The sequence below is a fragment of the Metopolophium dirhodum genome, chromosome 1 (assembly GCF_019925205.1).
Source record: "Metopolophium dirhodum isolate CAU chromosome 1, ASM1992520v1, whole genome shotgun sequence".
Lineage (NCBI taxonomy): Eukaryota > Metazoa > Arthropoda > Insecta > Hemiptera > Aphididae > Metopolophium > Metopolophium dirhodum.
The window spans coordinates 90,832,103-90,853,971 of record NC_083560.1 but is presented as its reverse complement, the minus strand read 5'-3'; the positions used below and the strand labels follow the sequence as shown (position 1 = coordinate 90,853,971).

The following is a 21,869-nucleotide window of genomic DNA, read 5'->3' as shown; positions in this document are numbered from 1 at the left end:
ATGAATACATTTTCAAAATTAAATGATCTTGAGATCGAAAGTATTTTAATTGAGATTCCTGGCGACGATGGTGGTCTAACTGATCTAGAAGACGATAGCGACGATGAGTATTTGGTTGAAAGAAACAATTATTTAGACTTATTAGATTCAACCACAACCATTCAAACTTCTGTACTAAATATAATGGGTATGTAGTCTATAAAAACTATTTTATTATTTTTTTAATTTATATTTATTTTATAAATATAATATAATATATTCTTGTATAGATCTTCCTATAGAATTTTCCGAAGAATCTGAATGCATTGCAGGGCCATCTAATGCTATGCCAATGCATACTCCTATTTTTGAAGATGATCATGTTGATGACACTTCTGAAGAGACTGACACTCATAAATATAGGAAGAAAAAAAAAATAACTAATAAAAAGAACAAAAGTTTTGAAAGTGACATGGGGTGGAAAAAAAAATTGGATCACTATGTCGACGTTCCAGATTATAATGATTTTGAAGGTATTTATTATATTACTTTTATCTCCATAATTTAATTTAATTGTAGATGGTACATTATAGGTACTTATGTTTATTATAAAGGTATCTAAATTTTTTTAGTATAGCAGAAAATTAAAAAAACAAAACACTAGCTATTTTAGGTAGGTATTTATAAAATATACATTATAAATATTAATGTTATATACCTAAATTACTTTGAAAAAAAAATCAAAATATACTTTCCCTACATAGTAGGTGTAACATCATGTTACATGTATATTATCTATTTTGTACAAGGTAATATAAATACATAACTAACAATAATTGTAATGTCTTTATATCTGAATACCTTATTTAATTTTCTACTAATTTAGTACTAAAAAATATAAATAAGAATAACTTATATTATACATATTTATTTATATATGGTATAATTTAAAAGTATAATTTTATTTGTTATATAGGACCTATACATGGATTGTTTATCAACTGCTTAAGTCCAACTGATGTATTTCTTCAAGTATGTGGCCCTATCTTAGAGAATATCTGTGCTCAATCCAATTTGTATGCCACTCAACGAGGGAAAACATTAAACCTTAGAATTGAAGAATTGAAAGATTTTATTGGTATTAATTTTGTTATGGGATATAATAGTTTGCCATCTTGGAAAGATTATTGGTCAACAAGTAATGATTTAGGTGTAAAAATAATTTCTGATGCTATGAGTCGAAAGCGATTTGATGATATTTTGTGTTTTCTACATATTAATGATAATGATGCTAAGACTACTGATAATAAAGATAAGCTTTATAAACTAAGACCACTCCTTGATTCTATCAATAGTAGATTCCCTGAATTATATAAAGTAACTAGAGAAGTGAGTGTGGATGAATCTATGGTTTTATTCAAAGGGCGTAGCTCAATAAAGCAATATAATCCAATGAAACCGATAAAAATGGGTTATAAGATATGGTGTTTGGGAGATCAAAATGGATATATTAGTAAGTTCTCGGTTTATCAAGGGAAAGAGGAAGTAATTGATGACTTTGTTGATTTTGGTTTGGGTGAGAGAGTAGTTTTAAACTTAACAAAACCTTATTGGAATAAAGGCATGAAGGTATTTTTTGATAATTATTTTACATCTATAAGTCTTTTAGAAAAATTAAAGTTAGAAAACACCTTTGCATGTGGTACAATACGATCTAATAGAAAGGGCATTCCTCCTCTTGCTCAGGATAAAACTTTAGATAGAGGCATGTATGATTTTAAGACATCCCGTTTAGGTATTACTGTTTATAAGTGGAAAGATAACAGAATTGTACACTTGGCATCTAATTTCCATGGTGTTGAAGAAAATAGTGTATTGCGAACTGAACATGATGGAACAAAAAAAAACATAAAATGTCCTACTATAGTTAATGATTATAATAAGTACATGGGTGGGGTAGACAAAGCAGATCAATTAAGAGCTCTTTATAATGTTAATAGGAAATCAAAAAAATGGTGGCATAGATTGTTCTGGGGTGTTATTGATATAATATTTGTAAATTCATTTGTAATTAATAATAAACTTAATGATACCAAATTAAGTGTTCTACAATTTCGAAGAGCAGTAGCCCAGGGACTAATTACACAGTGTAAATGTGGCCTAAAAAGAAAAACAGACACATCTCCAGGAACTTCAAAAGGTAGACCATGTTTACAACCAAGAAGGGGCAAACAGTTATTTTCTACGCCTTCAGATGTGAGGTTAGGGAACTTAGGAGCCCACTGGTTAGAATTTAGTAAGACAAGAGGTAGATGTGAAGTGTGCAGTAAAAAAAATGTAGAATCTAAACCATATACTAAATGTTCAACTTGTAATGTGCTTTTATGTATAAACGAAAAGAAACCTTGTTTTAATGAATGTCATTCAAAATAATGTGTTAATATTTTTACTATAATAATTGTTATTTTTTTGTATTATTACTATTATATTATATTAGGCTTTATTTATGTTTTTAACTATGTTTTACATTTGGCAATAAATAAATAATAAAAATCTTATTATATTATAAATTATGAATTATACATTTTCAATATTGAAAATTTTACCACTCCATGTTCTAACTACAGTGTATAATATAAAAAAATTGACCATTCAGTTTTTAATACTATAACTATTTCTTTTGAGTTTATATTGTTGTTAATTTAAATCATAAACTATATCCATATTTTACATGGTCATTGTAGTTTTAATTAATTAATTGATTTATCTTAAACTAATTATGACTTATTTATTATTGGATATAAGAAAATAGTAGAGTCGTAACGGACCATAGAGACTTTAAAGTATGTTCTCTAAATGACCAATGGGACTTATTAGTCCCAGTCCTTAAAAATATATTAAAAAACCTCTAATTTAAAACTTCATGATTTTAAAATTAATCAAATAAATAATAAATTAAAATGCTGAAAAAAAAAATCAAATTTCTATCAGCATTTATTGTTGGTCTACAAAGGGTTAAATAACGATTTGAACAAAGCTTGAGTCATATTGAATTGGTACATTTAACGGGCAACGAAGTGCCAGCGGGATCAGCTAGTATTATATAATTAAGTATATCAATTACGAGTACAGCTTTAAATAAATCATTTGAAGTTTGAAATATATGGTTGACAGCTGACCTACAATTAACCTACTTTATTCTTACGTGAAATATTAATTTAAATACTGAAAACAAATATACAAATTATAATTATAATACATATTATTTTATTTTTTATTTCACTATTGCTTTAGCTTTTAGCACAGTGCCGCAACTTAGTAATTTAGGGCCCCAGGGCAAAATTAAATTTCGGGCCCTACAACTATAGAGGGTACATAATAATATAAAATGCTGCTAGAAATTTTTTTTTTTGATAAAATTAAAAGGTATGATAAATGATTATTATTTTGTAAAACTATTGTATTCTATGTTTCTGTGGAAATGATATCTGTATTTATATATTTTATGTTATATATTTAAATAATTTTAATAAACTTAACAATATATTAATTCATACTTAATCAAATTTCATTTTTCTTGCTTTCATATTTGAAAAATTTGTTAATATTTTGTCCATATCAATTTCTTTTGTACGACGCTGTTCGATATTTAAAACTGAAATATTGGACAGTCGTTCTTGTCCAGTTGAATTCCTTAAATAGCTTTTTATTATTTTAAGTTTTGAAAAAGACCTTTCTGCTGTTGCAACCGTTACTGGCAATGTCAAATAAATTATACATGCTCCTAATACATCAGAGTAACTTGTAGCAAAGTCGTTTTCGAGAATAAATGAGGCCAGTGCTTGGATACTATTCAAATTTTTATTTTTTATAATTTCTTTGATTGATAGCAGTTGACTTGTTAAATCAGAACTTATATCTGATTGATACATTTGAATAAAGTCATATGATCCTTTAATAGTAATTTCATCTGGTCCTAAAAGTGTTTGAGGTTTCAAAAAATTGAAAATACTACAAACGTTATGTAAACCTTTAAATCGATCTTTAAGTTGACATATTATTGTGTCAACAACTGGTAAAAATACTTTTATTTTAAAATTATCTTGTGTGATATTCATTCGTCTGTCACCATCTACTTCATCAAAAAACAACCTTGCTTTTTTTTGGCGAACCACTTTGTCATCAGTTGGAATACCCCATTTAATTGCCAGGTTGCTTGCATTTTCAACTACACTACAATAGTCATTCCTTAGTTGCTGCATACAAGTATAGGCATCAGTCAATCTATCTAATGCTTTCTGGAGGTCAATGTCTTGCTTCTGCAAAAGTTTAGAGATACCATGCAAAGGACGCAATACTCGTTCCCACAAACATAACATAAGTAAAAATTCAAAAGATTCTATTTTTTTTTTAATTGAAATTGCCATATGTTTTTCATCTACTTTACTACTTGATAAACTCATATATGTTAATGATTTTATAACTTCTATATACCTTTGTTTTAATGCTGATACTGATGAATGCCTAGCCTCCCAGCGAGTAGGACAAACTTTTTTTAATACTTTAAGTCTAATTGTTTTGGCAGTGTCATCACCAAATGCAAGTGATGCCCATCTAGGACAACTAGAACTAAAAAAATTGAATATAGTTTGTAATGTTGTAAAAAAGTTAGTTGCAACTTGCGTCGATTTGGCTGCATCACAAATCACCAAGTTAAGGTTATGTGCGCAGCAATGTACATAATGTGCATTCGACACGGTAGAAGATATTCTTTGTTGCACTCCTGAATAAGCTCCACTCATTACTGCTGCACCATCATAACCCTGGCCACGACAATTTTGGATGTCTAAATTGTACTTTTTCAACACATCATAAATAAGATTTTCATAATCCTTTGAGCCATGGTTCTCTAATTCAAAAAACCCAAAAAAAGATTCTTTTACTTCAAATGATTTTGTTTCATAGTTTAAAACAACATAACGCAGTATAACACTCAATTGATCAATTTTTGTTATATCTTGTGTCGAATCTACTATTATTGAATAATATTTAGATCTTTTTACTTCGTTTGCTAATATATTTAATACTTCTGAGGATAATAAATGAATTAATTCATTTTGAATTTTCCAACTCAGGTATTTTATTTTATTATTTTCATTATTCAATAGATTATTTAAAACAGGATCAAAATCTGCCATTAGCCTTACAGTCCTGATAAAGTTTCCTTCTGTATTATTTATTTTAGTTTTACTGTTTTCGTTTCCTCGGAGAGCAGTATTCCCCGCAGTTAAAAATAAAATAATTTTGACTAATCTAATTAAAACATTTCTCCAAAAACTAGCTTCTTTAATAATTTTATCTTCCATATGTTTGTCTATAGTTTCGTTTTTTAACCAGCGTACTCGGACTTCAGTGGCTTGAATATGTTGTTGAGAAATTTCATGTGCTCCAATTTTTTCTCCAATATGGTGCCAATCATTAATTCCTAATATCCAATTTATTTTAAAATTTCTATTTTGCCTATCAGCGAAAAGCCAACATACTTCACAGTATGCACAATCTAAAATGACTGAATAGCATAACCATATTCTGGGTATACATAGTCCTGTATTTGTAGTTTTGTGATAAAACTGTGCTGAAAAACGTCTAAGGATGCCTTTTCCATCAGGGCTATAGGGAAATTCTATGTTGGTTGGTTTACATGGTCCATGCAATAAAATACTTCTCTTCAAATCAGATTTTACAGTATCAAACTCTTTAAAATGTCCACGGTCAGTTGGATAATCATTTGTTAAATCTAAACCTATAAATAAAACAAAATTTACTATACATATTATAAGATAGGTAATGAATATCAAAACTGTTTAACAGCTATATGAATATCTTTTTACATTTAATATCAATTGAAATAGATGTAATTATTATGATTATTAATTTATTCAGTTTAGTTTAAGTTTTAAGAAAACTATAGGTATTTTGAGAAATATATTTTACCTACCTGGTTTATCAAATATGCCTGACTCAGTAACATCACAAGTGTCAGACGATTCTACTTCATTATTTTCATTTTCACCTAGTTTACATTTTTACATTTTAATAATTTTGAAAAGTTTAATTTAGGTTCCTACCTGGTTTATCAAATATGTCTGGCTCAGTATCATCACAAGTCACAGACGATTCCAAATCAGTATTTTCATTTATTTTACTAATTAAGTTGGTGGAAAAGTTATCGACTAAAAGCAAAAAAATCACTTTATAAAATACAATAAACTAAAATGTTCATAACAATTTATAATGATAATATTATGAAGAAGTGAACAACTATAGTTTAGGCACCTACATAGGTATATCAATATAATAAATTAAACAACAAATGGAAATTGCAAATTATAAACAAAAAAAGTATGCTAAAACTATACTTAAATCACTAAGTAATAAATATCAACATAATTATAAATTATTCTACCTATTGAATATGATGTGTTTATCCTCATAGTTTTTTGTATAGTTTACATTTTTAAATTTTAATAATTTTGAAAAGTTTAATTTAGGTTCCTACCTTGATTATCAAATATGTCTGGCTCAGTATCATCACAAGTCCCAGACGATTCCACATCAGTATTTTTATTTGTTTTAATAATTACATTTTTGGCACACTTGTCAACTAAAATATTTAAAAAAATATCACATATTCACATCATATTATTTACAGTTGTATGCAGAATGTAATGTTATTACTAGGTAAATGTGTAAATAGTAAACTAAGTTTTTAGTAAACGACCTTCGTCTTAAGAAAATCTTAACTTCAGGAATTTTAACAACCACCCAGTATTTAATAATATATATTTACCACTTACCAGCATTATCCAAATTGTTTTTTACTACAAACATATTTAATGAACCTCTCAACTTCTTTATTTCTTCATCTTTTTTTATTCTCATTTTCCTTTTTGCTGAACCACTGAGATATTTTGACATTGTAAATATGATTAAAATAACTTATAAGTCAAGTATTAAAGTATTAACAGCAATGATTAATAAAAGTATTTTTTTATTAGCAATGCAAACTATTCAATGAAAAGTGAAAATTAAAAGTACCTAGTAGTAACTTGGTGATTATAAATTTGAAATAATTTAAAACACATAGAGGCATAAGCCATAAAGGTTAGTTCGGAAGATAATTGGTGAATTATTATTTTGTATGTAGGTACCTAAATGTAAACAAAAGAGATATTTTTATTCTATTTTTATTTTGCACTTTAGTGGTGCTTACTTTGGTCACAGAATAATGCTTTGGTTTATAAGACAAACTGAGTATTCAGTGTAGCCAACGCCAAGATGATCGGTGATTTTTTCATCATTAATCTTTTATCACAGAATAAATCTGTGAAATTGATTTGCCGCCAAAGACCTTATACTTATACCACAGACTTTTCATAGTTTGTGCCTAAAATCTAAATTATTATTTAAGCATAAGGTCTATGTTTACCGCATTATTACTTATCGATTATGAACTCCTTAATATTTAATATTTAAAATATTTCAATTCAAAATACATTTTTACAAAATCAAAAACCCGGAAAAATAATAATAGGATCCACCCATTATGGGCCCCCTTTGAAAAATTAATTTGGGCCCTCTGGCAGGGCTTTGCCCTGCTTGCCCTGGTGGTAGTTGCGGCACTGTTTTAGCATTAATCACAATTTAAGATAATACTTTCTTATTACTGAAACTAATATTATAATTTTTATTTTTATTTTGGTGTGTTTATGCTATTTCAATTGGTTTGCCGTAATACTGAATTTTGATTAATCAATAAAAAGCATTAGTTTTTACCCATTAAAACTATTGGTATAGTAAAAATACTTGCAAAATAATGGATTAATCCTTTTATTTTGCAACATGTTTGAATGATTATTACCTTCTTATAATGAGACATATTTTCTAAATCAGTTGGGGTTTTTGAGTGTAGTCAATTGTTTAGTAAATTTTCGATATTTTCTATTCGAGACATTCAATTTAAGGCTTCCAATTTCCCTATTAGAATATAAATAATTTGTCACAGGAAAATTGTTATGTTTGTGCATTACTTCATACAATTTGTTAAGTAAGTTTTTTTAATAAGATTATAATAATTAATATTTAACTTGAACGTTTGCATATATTTTATAATGGAAAACATTAAGGATTATATTGTTGTGCAAAGCCGAGACAAGTATAACTATAACATAAGTCTTATTTATAAAGATGGCTTATTAACGAGTCTAAATTTACTCTTGGAGAGATATGTCACTGGAACTGGCCTTCAGAATTGCCCATTAAAAAGTCTTTGTGCTATGCTGAGTTTGCAAAGATTGTGATATTAGATCGTGTATCGCATTACGTATGTCAGGAAATATATAAATAATTTAGCCAATGTTAACCTATCGATACGTGATTTAAATTATAACATTTTTATGTATGCTTAATATACCATTTTAAATTAAATTTACATATACATATTATATATATAGATTAAATAATAAGAGAGAAAGAAATAATATATTTCTTAGAAATATAATTTCTATAGAAACAAACAATATTATAATTATTGTATAATATGATCAACAGACTGTTTAATAATACTATTTTAATAGGTAATTTTGTACATTTTCAAATTAAAATTGTTCATAATTTTTATTAAAGATTGAGCTATGGATAATTGTATTGAAACAGAATGTTTAAATAATTCTACTTGCTTGATTGATAACTGCAATATATTTGGTAACAATTTGAATTTAAAAACAAAAAACCAAAATTTAAATATCCATGAACAAGAGGTAGGAAATGGAAACCAGTAAATATTAAGACTATAAAATCTAAATAATATATTATTTAATCATTATTAATCAACCATCATTGATAGTTTTGTTAATGAGATTCAAATACGAACTAACAAATGCGAAAAAAGTAATTTAGAAAAAATAGATTTGTTGAGATATATAATTAAAATGCCTCAACTGCAGCACTCGTATTCCAAGCAAATTGTTAAATATCAGGTAGTAGGTAGTTATTTAATATATTAAATGTTGTATATAGTTCAGATTAAACTATGAAACAATTTGTAAATGTTTAGGAAAGTTTAGGAATGACTAGAAAAACAGAATGCCAAAAGCTAAATGATGGAGTCATAAATGCACATGGTCAAAGTTGTTGTTCAAATTATGTAATTACTAACCATGCATGTGAAAAAGAATCACTGCCAGAATGCACAAATACAAATATTGGTTCTTGTAAAATACAACAATTGTTGCGTGTGATTGAGGAATGTTGTTGTTCACAAGAGCCAAGCGATCCAACCAATAAATTATTGGAGCAAACGAAATCTACTATTTGCTCTTTAGCTGAAGAAATTGAAATTCATAGTTTAGCACTAAAACATAATCAAGAGAACTTAAAATGTTGTACTGAAAAACTAAACGTAGAACAAGAGATGTATAAAAATAAAGATTCTGAGTTATGCAGAATGAAAATAGATGTATCTTTACTGGCAGACCAACTTACACAAATCATTAAACATTATCATTACTTGAGTTGTAATATAGATGAAGTTTCAAAAGATTTGTTGACTAGAATAATAGCATATAATACGCTATTAAAGAAATCAGAAGAGCTAAAAGAAGAATTGAACAATGTGAAATTCTGTTTAAACATTAGGATTGACGAAAATAAATGTATAAAAAGAGAATTAAGGGAAAAATATCAAGTCATTGAAGCTGGAATTATAATTAAACAAGAGCTAGAATTTAAATTAAGTAATTTGGAAAACAAGTTGGAAAAATTAGAAAATTTAAATAATTGTTGGAACAAAAAATGCAACGATCTAATCATTCAAAATATAAAAGTTGAAAACGATTTAAAAAATGAAAAAAATTATAATAGTAAGAAAGCTATTTATATCGATGACTTAAGTAAACAAATACATGATTTGAAAACCATAATAAAAGGTATTGAAGATCACAAAATGTTGTATACCGAGGAAATTTCCAAACTTAAGAATCAAAAATGTACAGCAGAACTAAAACTTAAGGAATTGAATAGTATTATTATAATACAAAAAAATGAATTAGTGATAACCAGATCTGAACTGGCGTATGCCGAAGAATGTCTAAAAAATAAAAATGATTGTCAGATTCAAAAAATTCAACAATTAGAACATGACAGTAAAAACTTTGAAAAAGAAGTACAATTTTATAAAGTTCAACATGATTTTTTAACAAATAAATGTTTATTAAGCGATAAGGATCTAACAGAAACACGAGAAATTATTAAATCGTTGGAATTTAAAATAAACAAAATGATGAGAGAACATAACACGATACTCGATGAGTTATCTAAAGAATGTGATAATCTGAAAATTGAAAACTGTAAATTTTTAGAAAACATCAATGAATTAAATGAATCAATTATATATGCCAATAAAAAGGAAAATCACGTACGAAATGATTTAGCTACACGCAACGAGAAACTATTAATTGCTAACGATGAAATAAAGAATTGTTATTTAGAGATGAAATGTATAAAAACGAAATTGGAAAATGCGACAGACAAATTAACATGTATTGAACGAGAACTAGAAGAGACCAAGTTGAAACTAAATAAAGAAACGTGTCTGAAAGAGAAGATCAATGAAAAATATTGTAGTATAAAGTATGAATGTACATGTCCCCTGGAAAAGTGTCAGACTGCCGATAATAACAGGTTATTGGTTTCGTAAATCGTAGTATCGTATTATAATATGAAAATGAAAATGATTATTTTTCAATAACGACATTTGTTTTTAAACATATTTTCAATTTTTAGTGTTTAATTTGAAGTTTTTAAAACAAATGCTCCATAGAAGACAGCGTTCAACAAATTTTTCCATTTTTAACATAAATATTTAATCAACTAAATGTAGTTATAAATATGTGTCTCGGTCGATCATTGATCCGGCTGCGGGGAAATTTGATACATATACTTCTTTTCAAAAGAGAATGTACCGCTTTCGCGCGTGTCGAATGATTCGATTGGTGCGTCGAGAACCACGTGATCACGCTAACAATGAGAAATTCGTGGAGAATGCGCGCCGCCGGACATAAATTGGTCGCCGACCGGTATATTCTCTTTTGAAAAGGAGTATAGATAGATTTGACCTTGGGGAAGAACATTGGCGCTATATTTTGTCATGGACAATGTAAATAAGATGTCCAATCCTGTTCTTAAACAGGGATTTTGATATTTACGATGGAAATTTTTGTTTATAAATGGTTGCTATTGGTTAATGTGATAAGCCTGTGTATTTTAGTACAGAATGATCGAACTTAAACCACAGTTTCGGTGGACCAATTTTTTGAATTTTTTGATTCTTTAGAGTTAAATTATACGCGTGGTCCGTGATTTACCGCAGGTAGTTACCGGATAATATACTGCTCGTATAATCACATGCGAATCTCACGGACAACGCCTGTCGAAATGACTATAAATTAAAATATTATATAATTTACAATTAAATATATACTCAAAAGGAGTTGAACAAATCACAAAAACCTTACAATAGCAAAGCATGTCCGTGTCTTATACAGTGTATTATGTTAATTTGTATTTTATCGATCAATTAACCTATTTCCTGTATTCACTTCTGTCGTGTTTACTGAACACACACATTCTATTTTTAAGTAGGATCGTGATGTAACTTTCTGTACCTATAGTATTATATTTTTTTTAATTTAGGCTAATAAGCATTTTCTATATAAATGTAAAATTGAAAAATAGCAATTATATTATATTAGAGGCAAAGCATATGGTTGAGGAAATACTATATTTCACAAGAAATATTGAAGATATTTCTACTGAAGCTAAACGGAAACGATAGGTAGGTCGATTATAATAGATAGCTATAGATTATATTAATAATAGATAATAGCCGGCTGATACAGATCTAAATTATGCATATGCAGTTTTTAATCAATTGGCACACATATTAGGTATTTGGGATCCCGGATTGGTCCTACGACTTATAATACTGTAGGAGTATAAAATAGAAGTCACGAGTAACTGAAATAATAATATATTAAAGAATAAAACATTTCGAATTTTACAGTTAAAGTATTATATTGAACCAGTCAGTTAAGGGTGGCTTATCCGCTATTAATAATATTAAAACCATAAACAGGTATTCGTTTATTTAAGAAAAATTCTCATCTCGGTTTCATTTATCTCTTGGTAACGCCTACTGTTAGTATTACCTATATAATGTACTAATATACTATACTATATTAATGATATAATAATATACTAAATGATTGCAGGCTCAGTGATGAAAATATTATGTCATATAATATTGCGAAAAATGTTAAAGATGGCGTACAGACAATACATCTGCAACTAGTTGACGTTGGTTCACAGACACATATGTGTCCAGCAATATGTCAGCCTATAGCAACATCAACAAATTGTAAATCAAAATTTCACTCCATCTCAAACAATTCCGATCCATGCAAATTGGAACAGTGTGATTCAAATACAAATAACTTAAGACCGTGTGACAACTGTAACAGTTGCATTAGCTCATGTGATTCCGATAAAATTAGCATTAACCCATGCCAGTTGGATCACAAGAAAACGTCAATTTGTATTAGCCCCTCTGATGACAATTCGTGTTCTGGTGAATCAAAAAACACACCAAAATGTTTTGGTTCTTTTTTTGACAAAGAAAATCTACAATGTCAACTAAATGAAATGAAACTACTGTTAAAAAAAAAAGAAAAGGCAGCAAAGGAAGAACTATGTGACACTGAACAGATATATTACAATAAGGAAATGATAATAAATAAACGTCTTGAAGACACAAAGGAACAATGCCAAAAGGAATTGGAGAAAGCTAACTCTCAATTAGAAATATATGAAACAGCAATACTATACAAAGAATATGAATTGAAAAACTCCCAAATACGAGGTAAACTAATATTTGTTTACATATTATTTTATTAATAAAACAAATATAAATGTTATAATAGAACACCAATATAAAATGGCAATTGAGCAACTTAATGAAACGATACAGATAAAGGATAAAGAAATTGAAAGTGAACAAAAAAAAGTAGCTTCTGCACTTAATAGTATGAAATATTACGAAGATCAGTTATTAAGTCTTCAGAAAAAGTTGGAGTTAGAACAATTAAATAAACATAAGTCTGATGAAAATCTTCAATTACTCGAGTAAGCACAGCGAAACGTTTTGTATATACAGTGTCGATACCTATACTTATTTATTTTCTAGTGATAAAATGGATTCTGAGATGGACAATAAATTAGAAACATCTCAAACATGCATAAAGAAAAAACGGTTTTCGACCAGACGAAACAGAAATCCGTGTGCATTGAAAATGTCAAAGACGGTAACCGAAACAAAAAGAAAAAAATATGGTCCCAAATTGAATTTACCTTGTTGTATTGGATCGAAAAATCCTTGTAACAGACAAAAAAACATAAACCTATCACAGAGGAATGTTAACTAAAAGTATGGAGTATAGAGAAACAATTAGGAAAATTCGGAAATTGTGTCAGGGGGAAATCGTGAGGACTTAATAAAATTTTAATTATTCATGTAAACTCAGTTAATTTTTATTAAATGGTAAATGAAAAAAAAAGTATTTTTCTGTCTTATACCTAATTTAAATGATTTATTTAATTTTATAAGGGGTTTTTAAAAATAATTTACATTTGAATGTTTCCTCCATTTTCAGGTATATACCTACATAAATCTTCGAAAATGACTTATCACTTAGGTATCGCATTCTCGTTAACTATAAGTTCGTTACCAAATATGTACAAAGCTGTACATTTGGGATAATTTTTCAAATTATGTTACATAGATATTCGGATTTTCTGAATACTCACAGCAACAGTATTCAAAATACGCATTCGAATAGTTTTAGTTAATAATATTCTTATAGTATTTGGAATACCTACTTTACAAAAAGTTCGATTTTTTCTTACTTGATCATATTTTTATTTTCTTCGGGCTTTTAATATATATTTTAAATTTTCGTAATATATTTAATATAAAAAATTAATTAAATTTTCGTAATATATTTAATATAAAAAATTAATTAAATTTTCGTAATATTACCTACTAGTGATGGGTATTACCAAATAGTTTGTACAATCGATTGTCATTCGATAGTTTACAAAACAACCGAGTGATTTTTCGATTGAATAGATATTATTAACCATCGACTTTTTAGAAAAATTATCGAGTAATACACTCGACAGTTTTCTTTCGGTAGTTGCACGCGTCTTGCACCGACTAGTTTTAACTATCTTTATTATTAATCATGGAAATAAAAAAAATGGATTTACAATATTCTTATCGTTTTTAAGTTTTTATTATTTCCTTCCTTTATTAGGTATATCATAACATATAATTGTTGGAATTCATTTAAATAAAATATAATAATTAATTAATTAAATAAATAATATACAGGGGCGCAATTTCAATGAAAATATTAGAGGTGCTTAAGTCATTTATTATTTCAGTTACCCATACCTAGTCTTATTATCATAGAATGCATAATGAGTAACTCTCCCACCCTGCCATTTGACATTAAATAATCACATATTTAATGTTTTTTATTATATTCACATAATATAAGACGTATTACTATAACCATTAAAATTGCCATTAAAACCATGGCAAAATGATATTTGATAATTGTTTAATATATATAATTATTTAATCAAAATATGATGAAACATCCCCGTTCCAATATTTTAGGATGCAATTCGTCTCGAAGATGTCTAGACATTTGTTAAGACAATTCTTAATGTATGTATTACCGGTGATTTTTGTTGTCTTATCAGGTGTAGAAATAGGACTTGGAGAATGACTTGTTTTATTAAAATTTAATTTTTTTTTACGGCAATAATAGTGCTTTGAGAACTGTTAGATATTTTTGAAGGTAATCCTGCTGAGATTAGCTGTATAGCTGGAGAACTTGGTGTACCTATATTGAAAACAATGTTTAAAATTATACATTTTTTAAAATACTATAATAAATTAGGTTTATCCACTTACAATTAAGTTCATATTTTCATATACTTATCAAATACAATTTTTTTTTCAAATAGAATAAAAGTAAAAATATATTAATTATTCTTTTAAAATATTTAATATACATCATACATTAGGTAATACCATTTAATATTTATTATTTTAGTATGCAGTTAGTTTTCATTTTTTATTTAAAATAGAAATAAGATAAAATTGAACTGTAATTTTTTATTATTTGTATTTATAATTCAATGTTCTAATTATTATAGTCAGTGATTAATTATATTTTAGTAACTTAATACACATACCGCTTACTTTATCAATTACAACTTACCAGATAATACTAGAATACTTTCTGCTATAGGACTTAAATTTGATTCTCGGTTGGTATTATGATTGTCGTCAACTAAAATATGTTTTTATAGTTTTATAATAAAAATTGGAGAAAAATTAAATTTCTTAAATTTAGCAATAATATAAATATAATATTAATCAAACAATACTTTCACTTGAAGACGGATTCCACAAAACACTATTTTCTTTTTGTTGACATTTAACTTTTTTTTTAGTTTTTAATGTAGGTTTCATATTATTGTATTTTTGCTTGGTTGGTGTTGTTGATAAGTCAGATGTATACTCTGCCTTATTTGCTTTTTCCCTAGCTAAAGTATAACTATCTAAATAAAAATAAATATGTTAGGTAAATAAATATAAAATAATCATCTGAACCACAAATAATGTAAATCATACAATGAATCATTTCAATAATGTTCAATTATAAATTAAGTTATATAATATACAGTACATACCTCTATCTTTTCCCATTTTACGAGCCTTTAAAAAGTCGAACTCAATTTCATTTGGTTTGGTCTTTTTCTGAATGAATTTTTTTGAATTTCTTTTCAGCCAAGCGCATGTGTTCTTGTTTAGCCAATAGGCCGGTACGCATATAAGCATTCTGGGGTCTGTTTCGGCACACTCATTGGTCGATTTTAAATTCCCGCCAAGTTTAATATCGCATATTTTACAAATTGTTGTATCGAATTTGAATTATGTTTAGGCGCGTAATTAGAATTAATCTACGCATGCGTATCAAATGGGTTTCTAATTTAGCTTCACAGTCGAAGTATAATAATAATATTCTATAAATACCATGATTTCTGTAATATTATAATGATTGATTAAGAATAATCATTACAATAGACGGTGCAATTAATAGTATATACTACTTATGGATTATAATTTTGAATTAATTGTATAGTGTTATATTATATAGTGTCTTACGCCATTAATAAAATGTATAAACTGATTGAATTTGAACGTAATGTTTATCGCTCAAATTTGTTTCTGAGCAAGACATTTTTAGTTGGATTCATGAGTATAGCAATGAAACCAATACAAGTTGGTGTATGCAAAATAAATCAGCATTTAATGAATGTTCAAAATGTGTGTGTAGGTAAGTTAACTTTGTATTTACTAAACAGTAAATTAATAATGTAACCAACGACCTACGCAAAAATTATGTACGTCTAAGCATTTATGTATCTAGTAACGTCACGGGATTTTTAGCCTTATTTATTATAATATTATTCCCCGAACACACCTATTGCTAACGTTGTTGACAAATCAACGCACCTTTATTATTATAACCATTAGTAATAAAACGTAGATATCGCGCGCTAATCATAGAGTAATAATATAAAGAGATGAACTAACATATACTTGCACAGTACAAAAAGTGAAGCAATTAAAAGGACAAAAACCAGTATGACCACATGAAGGAAAAACATTATTTATTAATATGTGGTTGGTAGGAACACTTATAAAATATTTGCAATTTATTTTGTTTTAAAATAATAATAATAATTAATAAATTAAAGACAAATTAAATATATTAAGCAATAACGTTTATTTAATTTTAAATAAAAGTAAGTAACAAAAAATAAAATACAGATTATAGTAAAAAAAAAAAAATAATTGAATTTAAAAAACTAATCTTAAATATATAATACGTTCACATATTAATAATTATACTTATTAATATTACAAAATTATGTTATAATTTATCTATAAATATCTATTGTTATAATACCACAGTGTTATGCAATAATTGTTCCCCATTCCCCCCCCCCTTCATCATGCAGTGACCGTCGAGGACGTGCCGCGGTTGTCCGCCACCCGTCGCCACCAGCGCTTTTGTCACGTCCGCCGGCACGGCCGCAGGCAATACTGTCTCAATACACCAATAATGTAACAAATCCCGCATCAACACGACACTGATCCACCCCACCACGACAACTCCACGGCAAGAAAGCTCCGACCAGACAAACGGCCTGACGGCGTACTCACCGTCTATTCACTTTTATTTTTTCGCACGGCCTGTGAAGCGGACGTCTACCCCGATCGGCCTCCGAAGTATTATTTTTTTTGGCAATACATCACCTCGTGGCCAGTTTTCGCTCCACAGCCCTGAATCAGTTCAACGACACCTTTACATTATAATCGACGCGCTGTTATACAACGACATGATGGGCTGAGACACGACTGCAGGCCCGATGTTCGGGCGAAGTACCCGTCACCCACGTCAATACAGTCAGCAGCAGTCACGTCCATTTATCGTAATTATATTTTCCCCTTGGTCCCCCCCTCTTTCAAAGCACGATTTATAGGCGTCGCAAGACGCGGGTTCCTTTTTCTTTTTCCTTCCTTACCCCTCATTTTTTTTTATTATTATTAGCTGTCGCAAGCCGCTTACTCGAGCACCAAACAAAAAAAAAACACGTGAACTTCGTGGGCAAATTCGTCGACTCATGCCGCCGAATTTTATTATAATATTGAAACAATTGTTTGCGACAGGCTCCTAAATTTTATTCAGATTCTGACTCCCTATTATATTAATCCCTGCATTGCCATGTGCCATCTTATACTTATTGTATTTGCCCTGTGCCACCATATACTGTATTTTGTGCATTTTCCATGTGCCACCTTATACTTATTGTAACGAAATTATGAAAATATTATTATTAAATTATTTATTATTTAAACTTATGTAAAATACACCCACGTGATTACCTTAAAATCATAACTTATTATGTCTTTATCAATTCACCCTTTCCCCAAAATAAATCTTGGAGTTTCAATACCCACGCGTGTATCAAAGCCTGTGAGTTCCACCGACTTGACCCTCGGGTCTCACGCGGTGCGGCTCGCAGGTCACGAGGAAAGTGTTCCACTTTCTTCGTGGGTAGTTTTTGTGGAACTAAAAAGCCCAAATCCTTACAATCTATATAAGACTATAACTGAATTCATGTACCTATCTTCATTTTGATGTTCAAAACAAAAATAAATATTTATAACAGCTGCTGTTGAATAGATTTGTAGAATATTTTTAAAACTTGGCTTAACGTCAAATGGTTTAATATTTAAATATCCATGTACCTACCTTAACCAATAGGTGATAAAAATGCCTACATATTGCGATATGTCTAATTCTTTAAATCAAATATGTTATTACTTATTATTAGGTAGGTACATAATGTGTATTATGTTTATAGAACTTTTTTTAAAGTACAATAATCAGGCGTGGATCCAGGAAATTTTAACAGGGGGTGCTCAAAAAAAAAAAAAAATAATAATAGTCATACCTTTTTATTGTTCTATTTTATATTACATTTATTAGTGCTACATTTTTTTTCAATCATCAGTATTCAATATTTATTAAATATAAACTTGAAAAAAACATTAATTTGTTTTTTCTTACATATATTGTAACTGTAATTTTCTCGTGTGTTTTTTTCTGAATTCTTCAAGAACTTCCTCTGGAGTAATTTTAATATCCCTATGGATATTAAGGAGCATAAGTCCATTTAATCTATCTTCTTCTATTGTTGATCTTAGATAAGTTTTTGTTCGTCGAAGTGAGGAAAATGTTCTTTCTGCAGTGCAAGTGGTAACTGGTGTAACGCAAAAAATTTTTAGCAATTCCTTTATATTTGGATAAAATGCTGAAGCCTGGTTTAATGATTCTATAGCACTTTTCGGTTTATCTGATTGGGATTTCCAAAATTGTTTCCACAAAGTAATCTCACCTTAACTTCTTCAATTGATCCAATTAGATCATCAACATAAAGTTTGGCCGATTCAATAATTTTTTCGATGTCTGTATTTTCGTGTAAAAAAAAAAATGGTATTAAATATTGTAAACGCATAATCGTTTCATGACCGTGACCTACAAATCTATTTTTAATTTCCGATATTAAATAATCCAAAAATGGTAAGTATAAGGTCAAACGAAAATATTTTTTTGGGTCGTTGGTCAATATATTTTCGCGATTAGTTTGTTTTGAACACGTTCGGGGTTTTTTTACTTCTATCTTATGCATATCAGCTGATATTAATGATTTGGTATAAATCGAATTAAAACTTTGAATATTGTTTTTTCTTTTATTTTCTAACTCTTCTAAAATAGTATTAACCATTTGCAAAGATTGAAAATATTCCAAATTTTGATTTTGTAGTTGCTTAGAAAGAGGCAAAGTAATTGAAAATAATTCTGCCAAAACTTGAAGCGTAATTAAAAATTCAAATTTCAACATACAATTTAGTAAATTATTAGCTTTACTAGTAGTGAGCGTAGTTTCCTCATAAGAGTTTCCAAGTTCGTCCAAACAATTTATAATAACATCGTATAATTGAAGAATTGCATCGTGTCGTTCAACCCAGCGTGTTTCACATACAGATTTAAGTCTACATGATTTAGAATTAGGTAACACGTTCGTTAATGTAGTCTTTAAGGGTAACATTCGTTTTGGTGACGCGCGGAAAAAAGTTATAATCTCTTGTATGTTACCAACAATATTCCGAATCAAAATTTTAGAACACGCTTTTGATATACTTAAATTTAAACAATGTGAAGCACAATGTGTATACAAAGCAAGATGCTGAATTTTTAGTATTTGAGCTTGTACGCCTTGATATTTTCCGGACATATTACCCCCTCCGTCGTAGCCTTGACCACGCAAATATTTTATATTAAGCCCCAAGTCATCTAATTGGCGTAGTATTACTTTAGAAAGATTATAACCAGTTGTATTTTCAACAATAATTAATTTTAAGAAATCTTCTTGCACTTTATTATGAAAAACATAGCGAATGCACAAAATTAATTGTTCACTAGTACTTATATCGGTTGTTTCATCAACAAGTATTGAGAAATATTTTGATTCTTTAATAGCATTTACAATTTTACCAAGAATTACACTAGCACAGCAATCGATCAAATCGTTCTGTGTTGTTTTACTAATAAAACTAGCATTTTTCGGACAATTTTGAAGATGGTTTTTCAAAACATCATCACCTGAATCTATACGAAATTTCAAAAGCTCTCTAAAATTTCTTTCATTAGTTACATTACTTTGAAACAAATCTCCACCGTCACGATGACCACGTAAGGGAAAGTTTTGACGACCACAAAGAAAAATTGTATTGATGATCGGGATAAGTTTTTTTCGATTTTCTTCAATTTGCTTTTGAATATTTAAATTTAATTTAACAGCTACAGACTTCTCAGTAGATTCGACAACATTTTTAAAATCATCCGCTTTGATAATTGAAAATTTATGATAATCGTTATTTGAATGTTTTTTAAACAGTTCGAGAGCTTTTTTGTACTTATTTAATGGCTTAGTGCATAATTGACCTGCATTTTCTTTACTTTTCCCTACTACATCACGAGAAAATAACACACAAGTTTTACAATAAACCCCTTCGTGTTTTTGACTATAAGATAACCACGGAAAATCGTTAAGCCATTTTAATTGAAATTTTCTTGAATCTTTATCTTTGGGAAAATTATATAAAATATCCGGTCTCCATATTTTTGTCAATGCAAGATATTTTTTATCATTACTTAATTTTGAACTTTGACTGCCAATAAAGTTACCAATATCTAATGCATCAGCAAAAATATTTTTTTGTACATGATTGTCAACGTCGGTTTGTAAATCTTTAGAACTACTGTCATGTACAGCTGCAGAAATAACATTACTAGTACTTACATTTTCTTCATTATTTACTTTAGATCGATCTTGCACTTCATCTGAACGAATTTTCTTTACAAAAAAAGACATTAATGATCTCTGAGTACTGACAGAACGATCACGTTTACTGAGAGATTCAGAGTCATTTCTAGAATCCGAAATCGTAAAATAATAATTATATATTTAAAGCCGGGTATAATAAGAAACCGTGTTTTACTAACAATCATATAATATTATATTCGACAGGCAGTCACGAGCCGACTGAGGCTCATAAACTAAATAATAATATGGCAATAATATTGACAGTGAATGCCGAATAATAATAATTATTATAGCAATCTAATAATAATAATTATCTGTGCTTTCCGATGTCGCACATCGTCATTACAATGTACGGGTATTATACGAGATACGACGATAGAAACTAACAATAGCTGCTGTTATCGTCGCATGAGACATTGAGACGACGGCGGCCGAAAACACCGATATTATAATTCTTATTTTTAAAAATAACACAAATGATATTATGTAATTTTAAATTTATAAATTTATTTTGTTGGTGGCTTAAACGAACGACAGGGGGTGTCCAAGCACCCATAGCCCTGAATCCGCGCCTGTATGAAATTATGAAATATTATAATTCATATAATCTGTGTTATTATTCTATGTTATATTTTAGCTGGTTCAATTGGAAAAGTGTAATACATTCTTATAATCTATTATAGGTAATTATTTTGATCATTTAAAATTCTGAGCAGAGCAATTAAGTAATATATTTT

The 21,869-nt window shown here is 28.5% G+C and overlaps 5 protein-coding genes across 5 annotated transcripts; 2 read left to right on the top strand and 3 right to left on the bottom strand.

Moving 5' to 3' along the window:
• On the top strand, window positions 1-2,132 carry LOC132944992 (piggyBac transposable element-derived protein 3-like). The gene is made up of 4 exons (XM_061014581.1): window positions 1-187; window positions 270-512; window positions 956-2,034; window positions 2,100-2,132. Exons 1-4 carry the CDS (start codon window positions 1-3, stop codon window positions 2,130-2,132), a joined length of 1,542 nt encoding a protein of 513 aa, XP_060870564.1.
• Window positions 2,133-3,349: 1,217 nt separating this feature from the next.
• LOC132934938 (zinc finger MYM-type protein 1-like) lies at window positions 3,350-7,651 on the bottom strand. The gene is made up of 5 exons (XM_061001364.1): window positions 6,837-7,651; window positions 6,539-6,643; window positions 6,108-6,212; window positions 5,978-6,052; window positions 3,350-5,782 (listed from the first exon to the last, which is right to left on the bottom strand). The coding sequence occupies exons 1-5, from the start codon at window positions 6,955-6,957 to the stop codon at window positions 3,537-3,539; spliced, it is 2,652 nt and encodes an 883-aa protein (XP_060857347.1). The 5' UTR covers window positions 6,958-7,651; the 3' UTR covers window positions 3,350-3,536.
• A 1,021-nt stretch (window positions 7,652-8,672) lies between these two features.
• Window positions 8,673-13,517, top strand: LOC132934262 (coiled-coil domain-containing protein 18-like). The gene is made up of 6 exons (XM_061000551.1): window positions 8,673-8,815; window positions 8,885-9,017; window positions 9,095-10,719; window positions 12,309-12,955; window positions 13,017-13,218; window positions 13,280-13,517. The coding sequence occupies exons 1-6, from the start codon at window positions 8,673-8,675 to the stop codon at window positions 13,515-13,517; spliced, it is 2,988 nt and encodes a 995-aa protein (XP_060856534.1).
• A 1,387-nt stretch (window positions 13,518-14,904) lies between these two features.
• On the bottom strand, window positions 14,905-16,009 carry LOC132944985 (uncharacterized). The gene is made up of 4 exons (XM_061014567.1): window positions 15,862-16,009; window positions 15,553-15,729; window positions 15,387-15,461; window positions 14,905-15,005 (listed from the first exon to the last, which is right to left on the bottom strand). Exons 1-4 carry the CDS (start codon window positions 16,007-16,009, stop codon window positions 14,905-14,907), a joined length of 501 nt encoding a protein of 166 aa, XP_060870550.1.
• A 2,936-nt stretch (window positions 16,010-18,945) lies between these two features.
• Window positions 18,946-21,236, bottom strand: LOC132944975 (52 kDa repressor of the inhibitor of the protein kinase-like). The gene is made up of 4 exons (XM_061014558.1): window positions 21,219-21,236; window positions 20,615-21,162; window positions 19,141-20,437; window positions 18,946-19,005 (listed from the first exon to the last, which is right to left on the bottom strand). Exons 1-4 carry the CDS (start codon window positions 21,234-21,236, stop codon window positions 18,946-18,948), a joined length of 1,923 nt encoding a protein of 640 aa, XP_060870541.1.
• Window positions 21,237-21,869: the final 633 nt, after the last annotated feature.

Excerpts from the sequence above, each read along its gene's own strand:
- LOC132944985 (XM_061014567.1), bottom strand. The coding sequence starts at position 16,009 with ATGCTTATATGCGTACCGGCCTATTGGCTAAACAAGAACACATGCGCT. Across the intron at positions 15,730-15,861 it reads TAAAATGGGAAAAGATAGAG|ATAGTTATACTTTAGCTAGG; the intron begins GTATGTACTGTA and ends ATTTTTATTTAG. Across the intron at positions 15,462-15,552 it reads TCCGTCTTCAAGTGAAAGTA|TAGTTGACGACAATCATAAT; the intron begins TTGTTTGATTAA and ends AAAAACATATTT.
- LOC132944992 (XM_061014581.1), top strand. The coding sequence starts at position 1 with ATGAATACATTTTCAAAATTAAATGATCTTGAGATCGAAAGTATTTTA. Across the intron at positions 513-955 it reads AGATTATAATGATTTTGAAG|GACCTATACATGGATTGTTT; the intron begins GTATTTATTATA and ends TTTGTTATATAG. Across the intron at positions 2,035-2,099 it reads GTGTTATTGATATAATATTT|AGCAGTAGCCCAGGGACTAA; the intron begins GTAAATTCATTT and ends ACAATTTCGAAG.
- LOC132934262 (XM_061000551.1), top strand. The coding sequence starts at position 8,673 with ATGGATAATTGTATTGAAACAGAATGTTTAAATAATTCTACTTGCTTG. Across the intron at positions 12,956-13,016 it reads GAAAAACTCCCAAATACGAG|AACACCAATATAAAATGGCA; the intron begins GTAAACTAATAT and ends ATGTTATAATAG. Across the intron at positions 13,219-13,279 it reads GAAAATCTTCAATTACTCGA|TGATAAAATGGATTCTGAGA; the intron begins GTAAGCACAGCG and ends TTTATTTTCTAG.
- LOC132934938 (XM_061001364.1), bottom strand. The coding sequence starts at position 6,957 with ATGTCAAAATATCTCAGTGGTTCAGCAAAAAGGAAAATGAGAATAAAA. Across the intron at positions 6,644-6,836 it reads AAACAATTTGGATAATGCTG|TTGACAAGTGTGCCAAAAAT; the intron begins GTAAGTGGTAAA and ends TAAATATTTTAG. Across the intron at positions 5,783-5,977 it reads AGGCATATTTGATAAACCAG|GTTTAGATTTAACAAATGAT; the intron begins GTAGGTAAAATA and ends TTTTATTTATAG.
- LOC132944975 (XM_061014558.1), bottom strand. Across the intron at positions 20,438-20,614 it reads GTTGTCGAATCTACTGAGAA|AGAGCTTTTGAAATTTCGTA; the intron begins GTCTGTAGCTGT and ends AAGAAATTTTAG. Across the intron at positions 19,006-19,140 it reads GATCAATTGAAGAAGTTAAG|TTACCACTTGCACTGCAGAA; the intron begins GTGAGATTACTT and ends GCGTTACACCAG.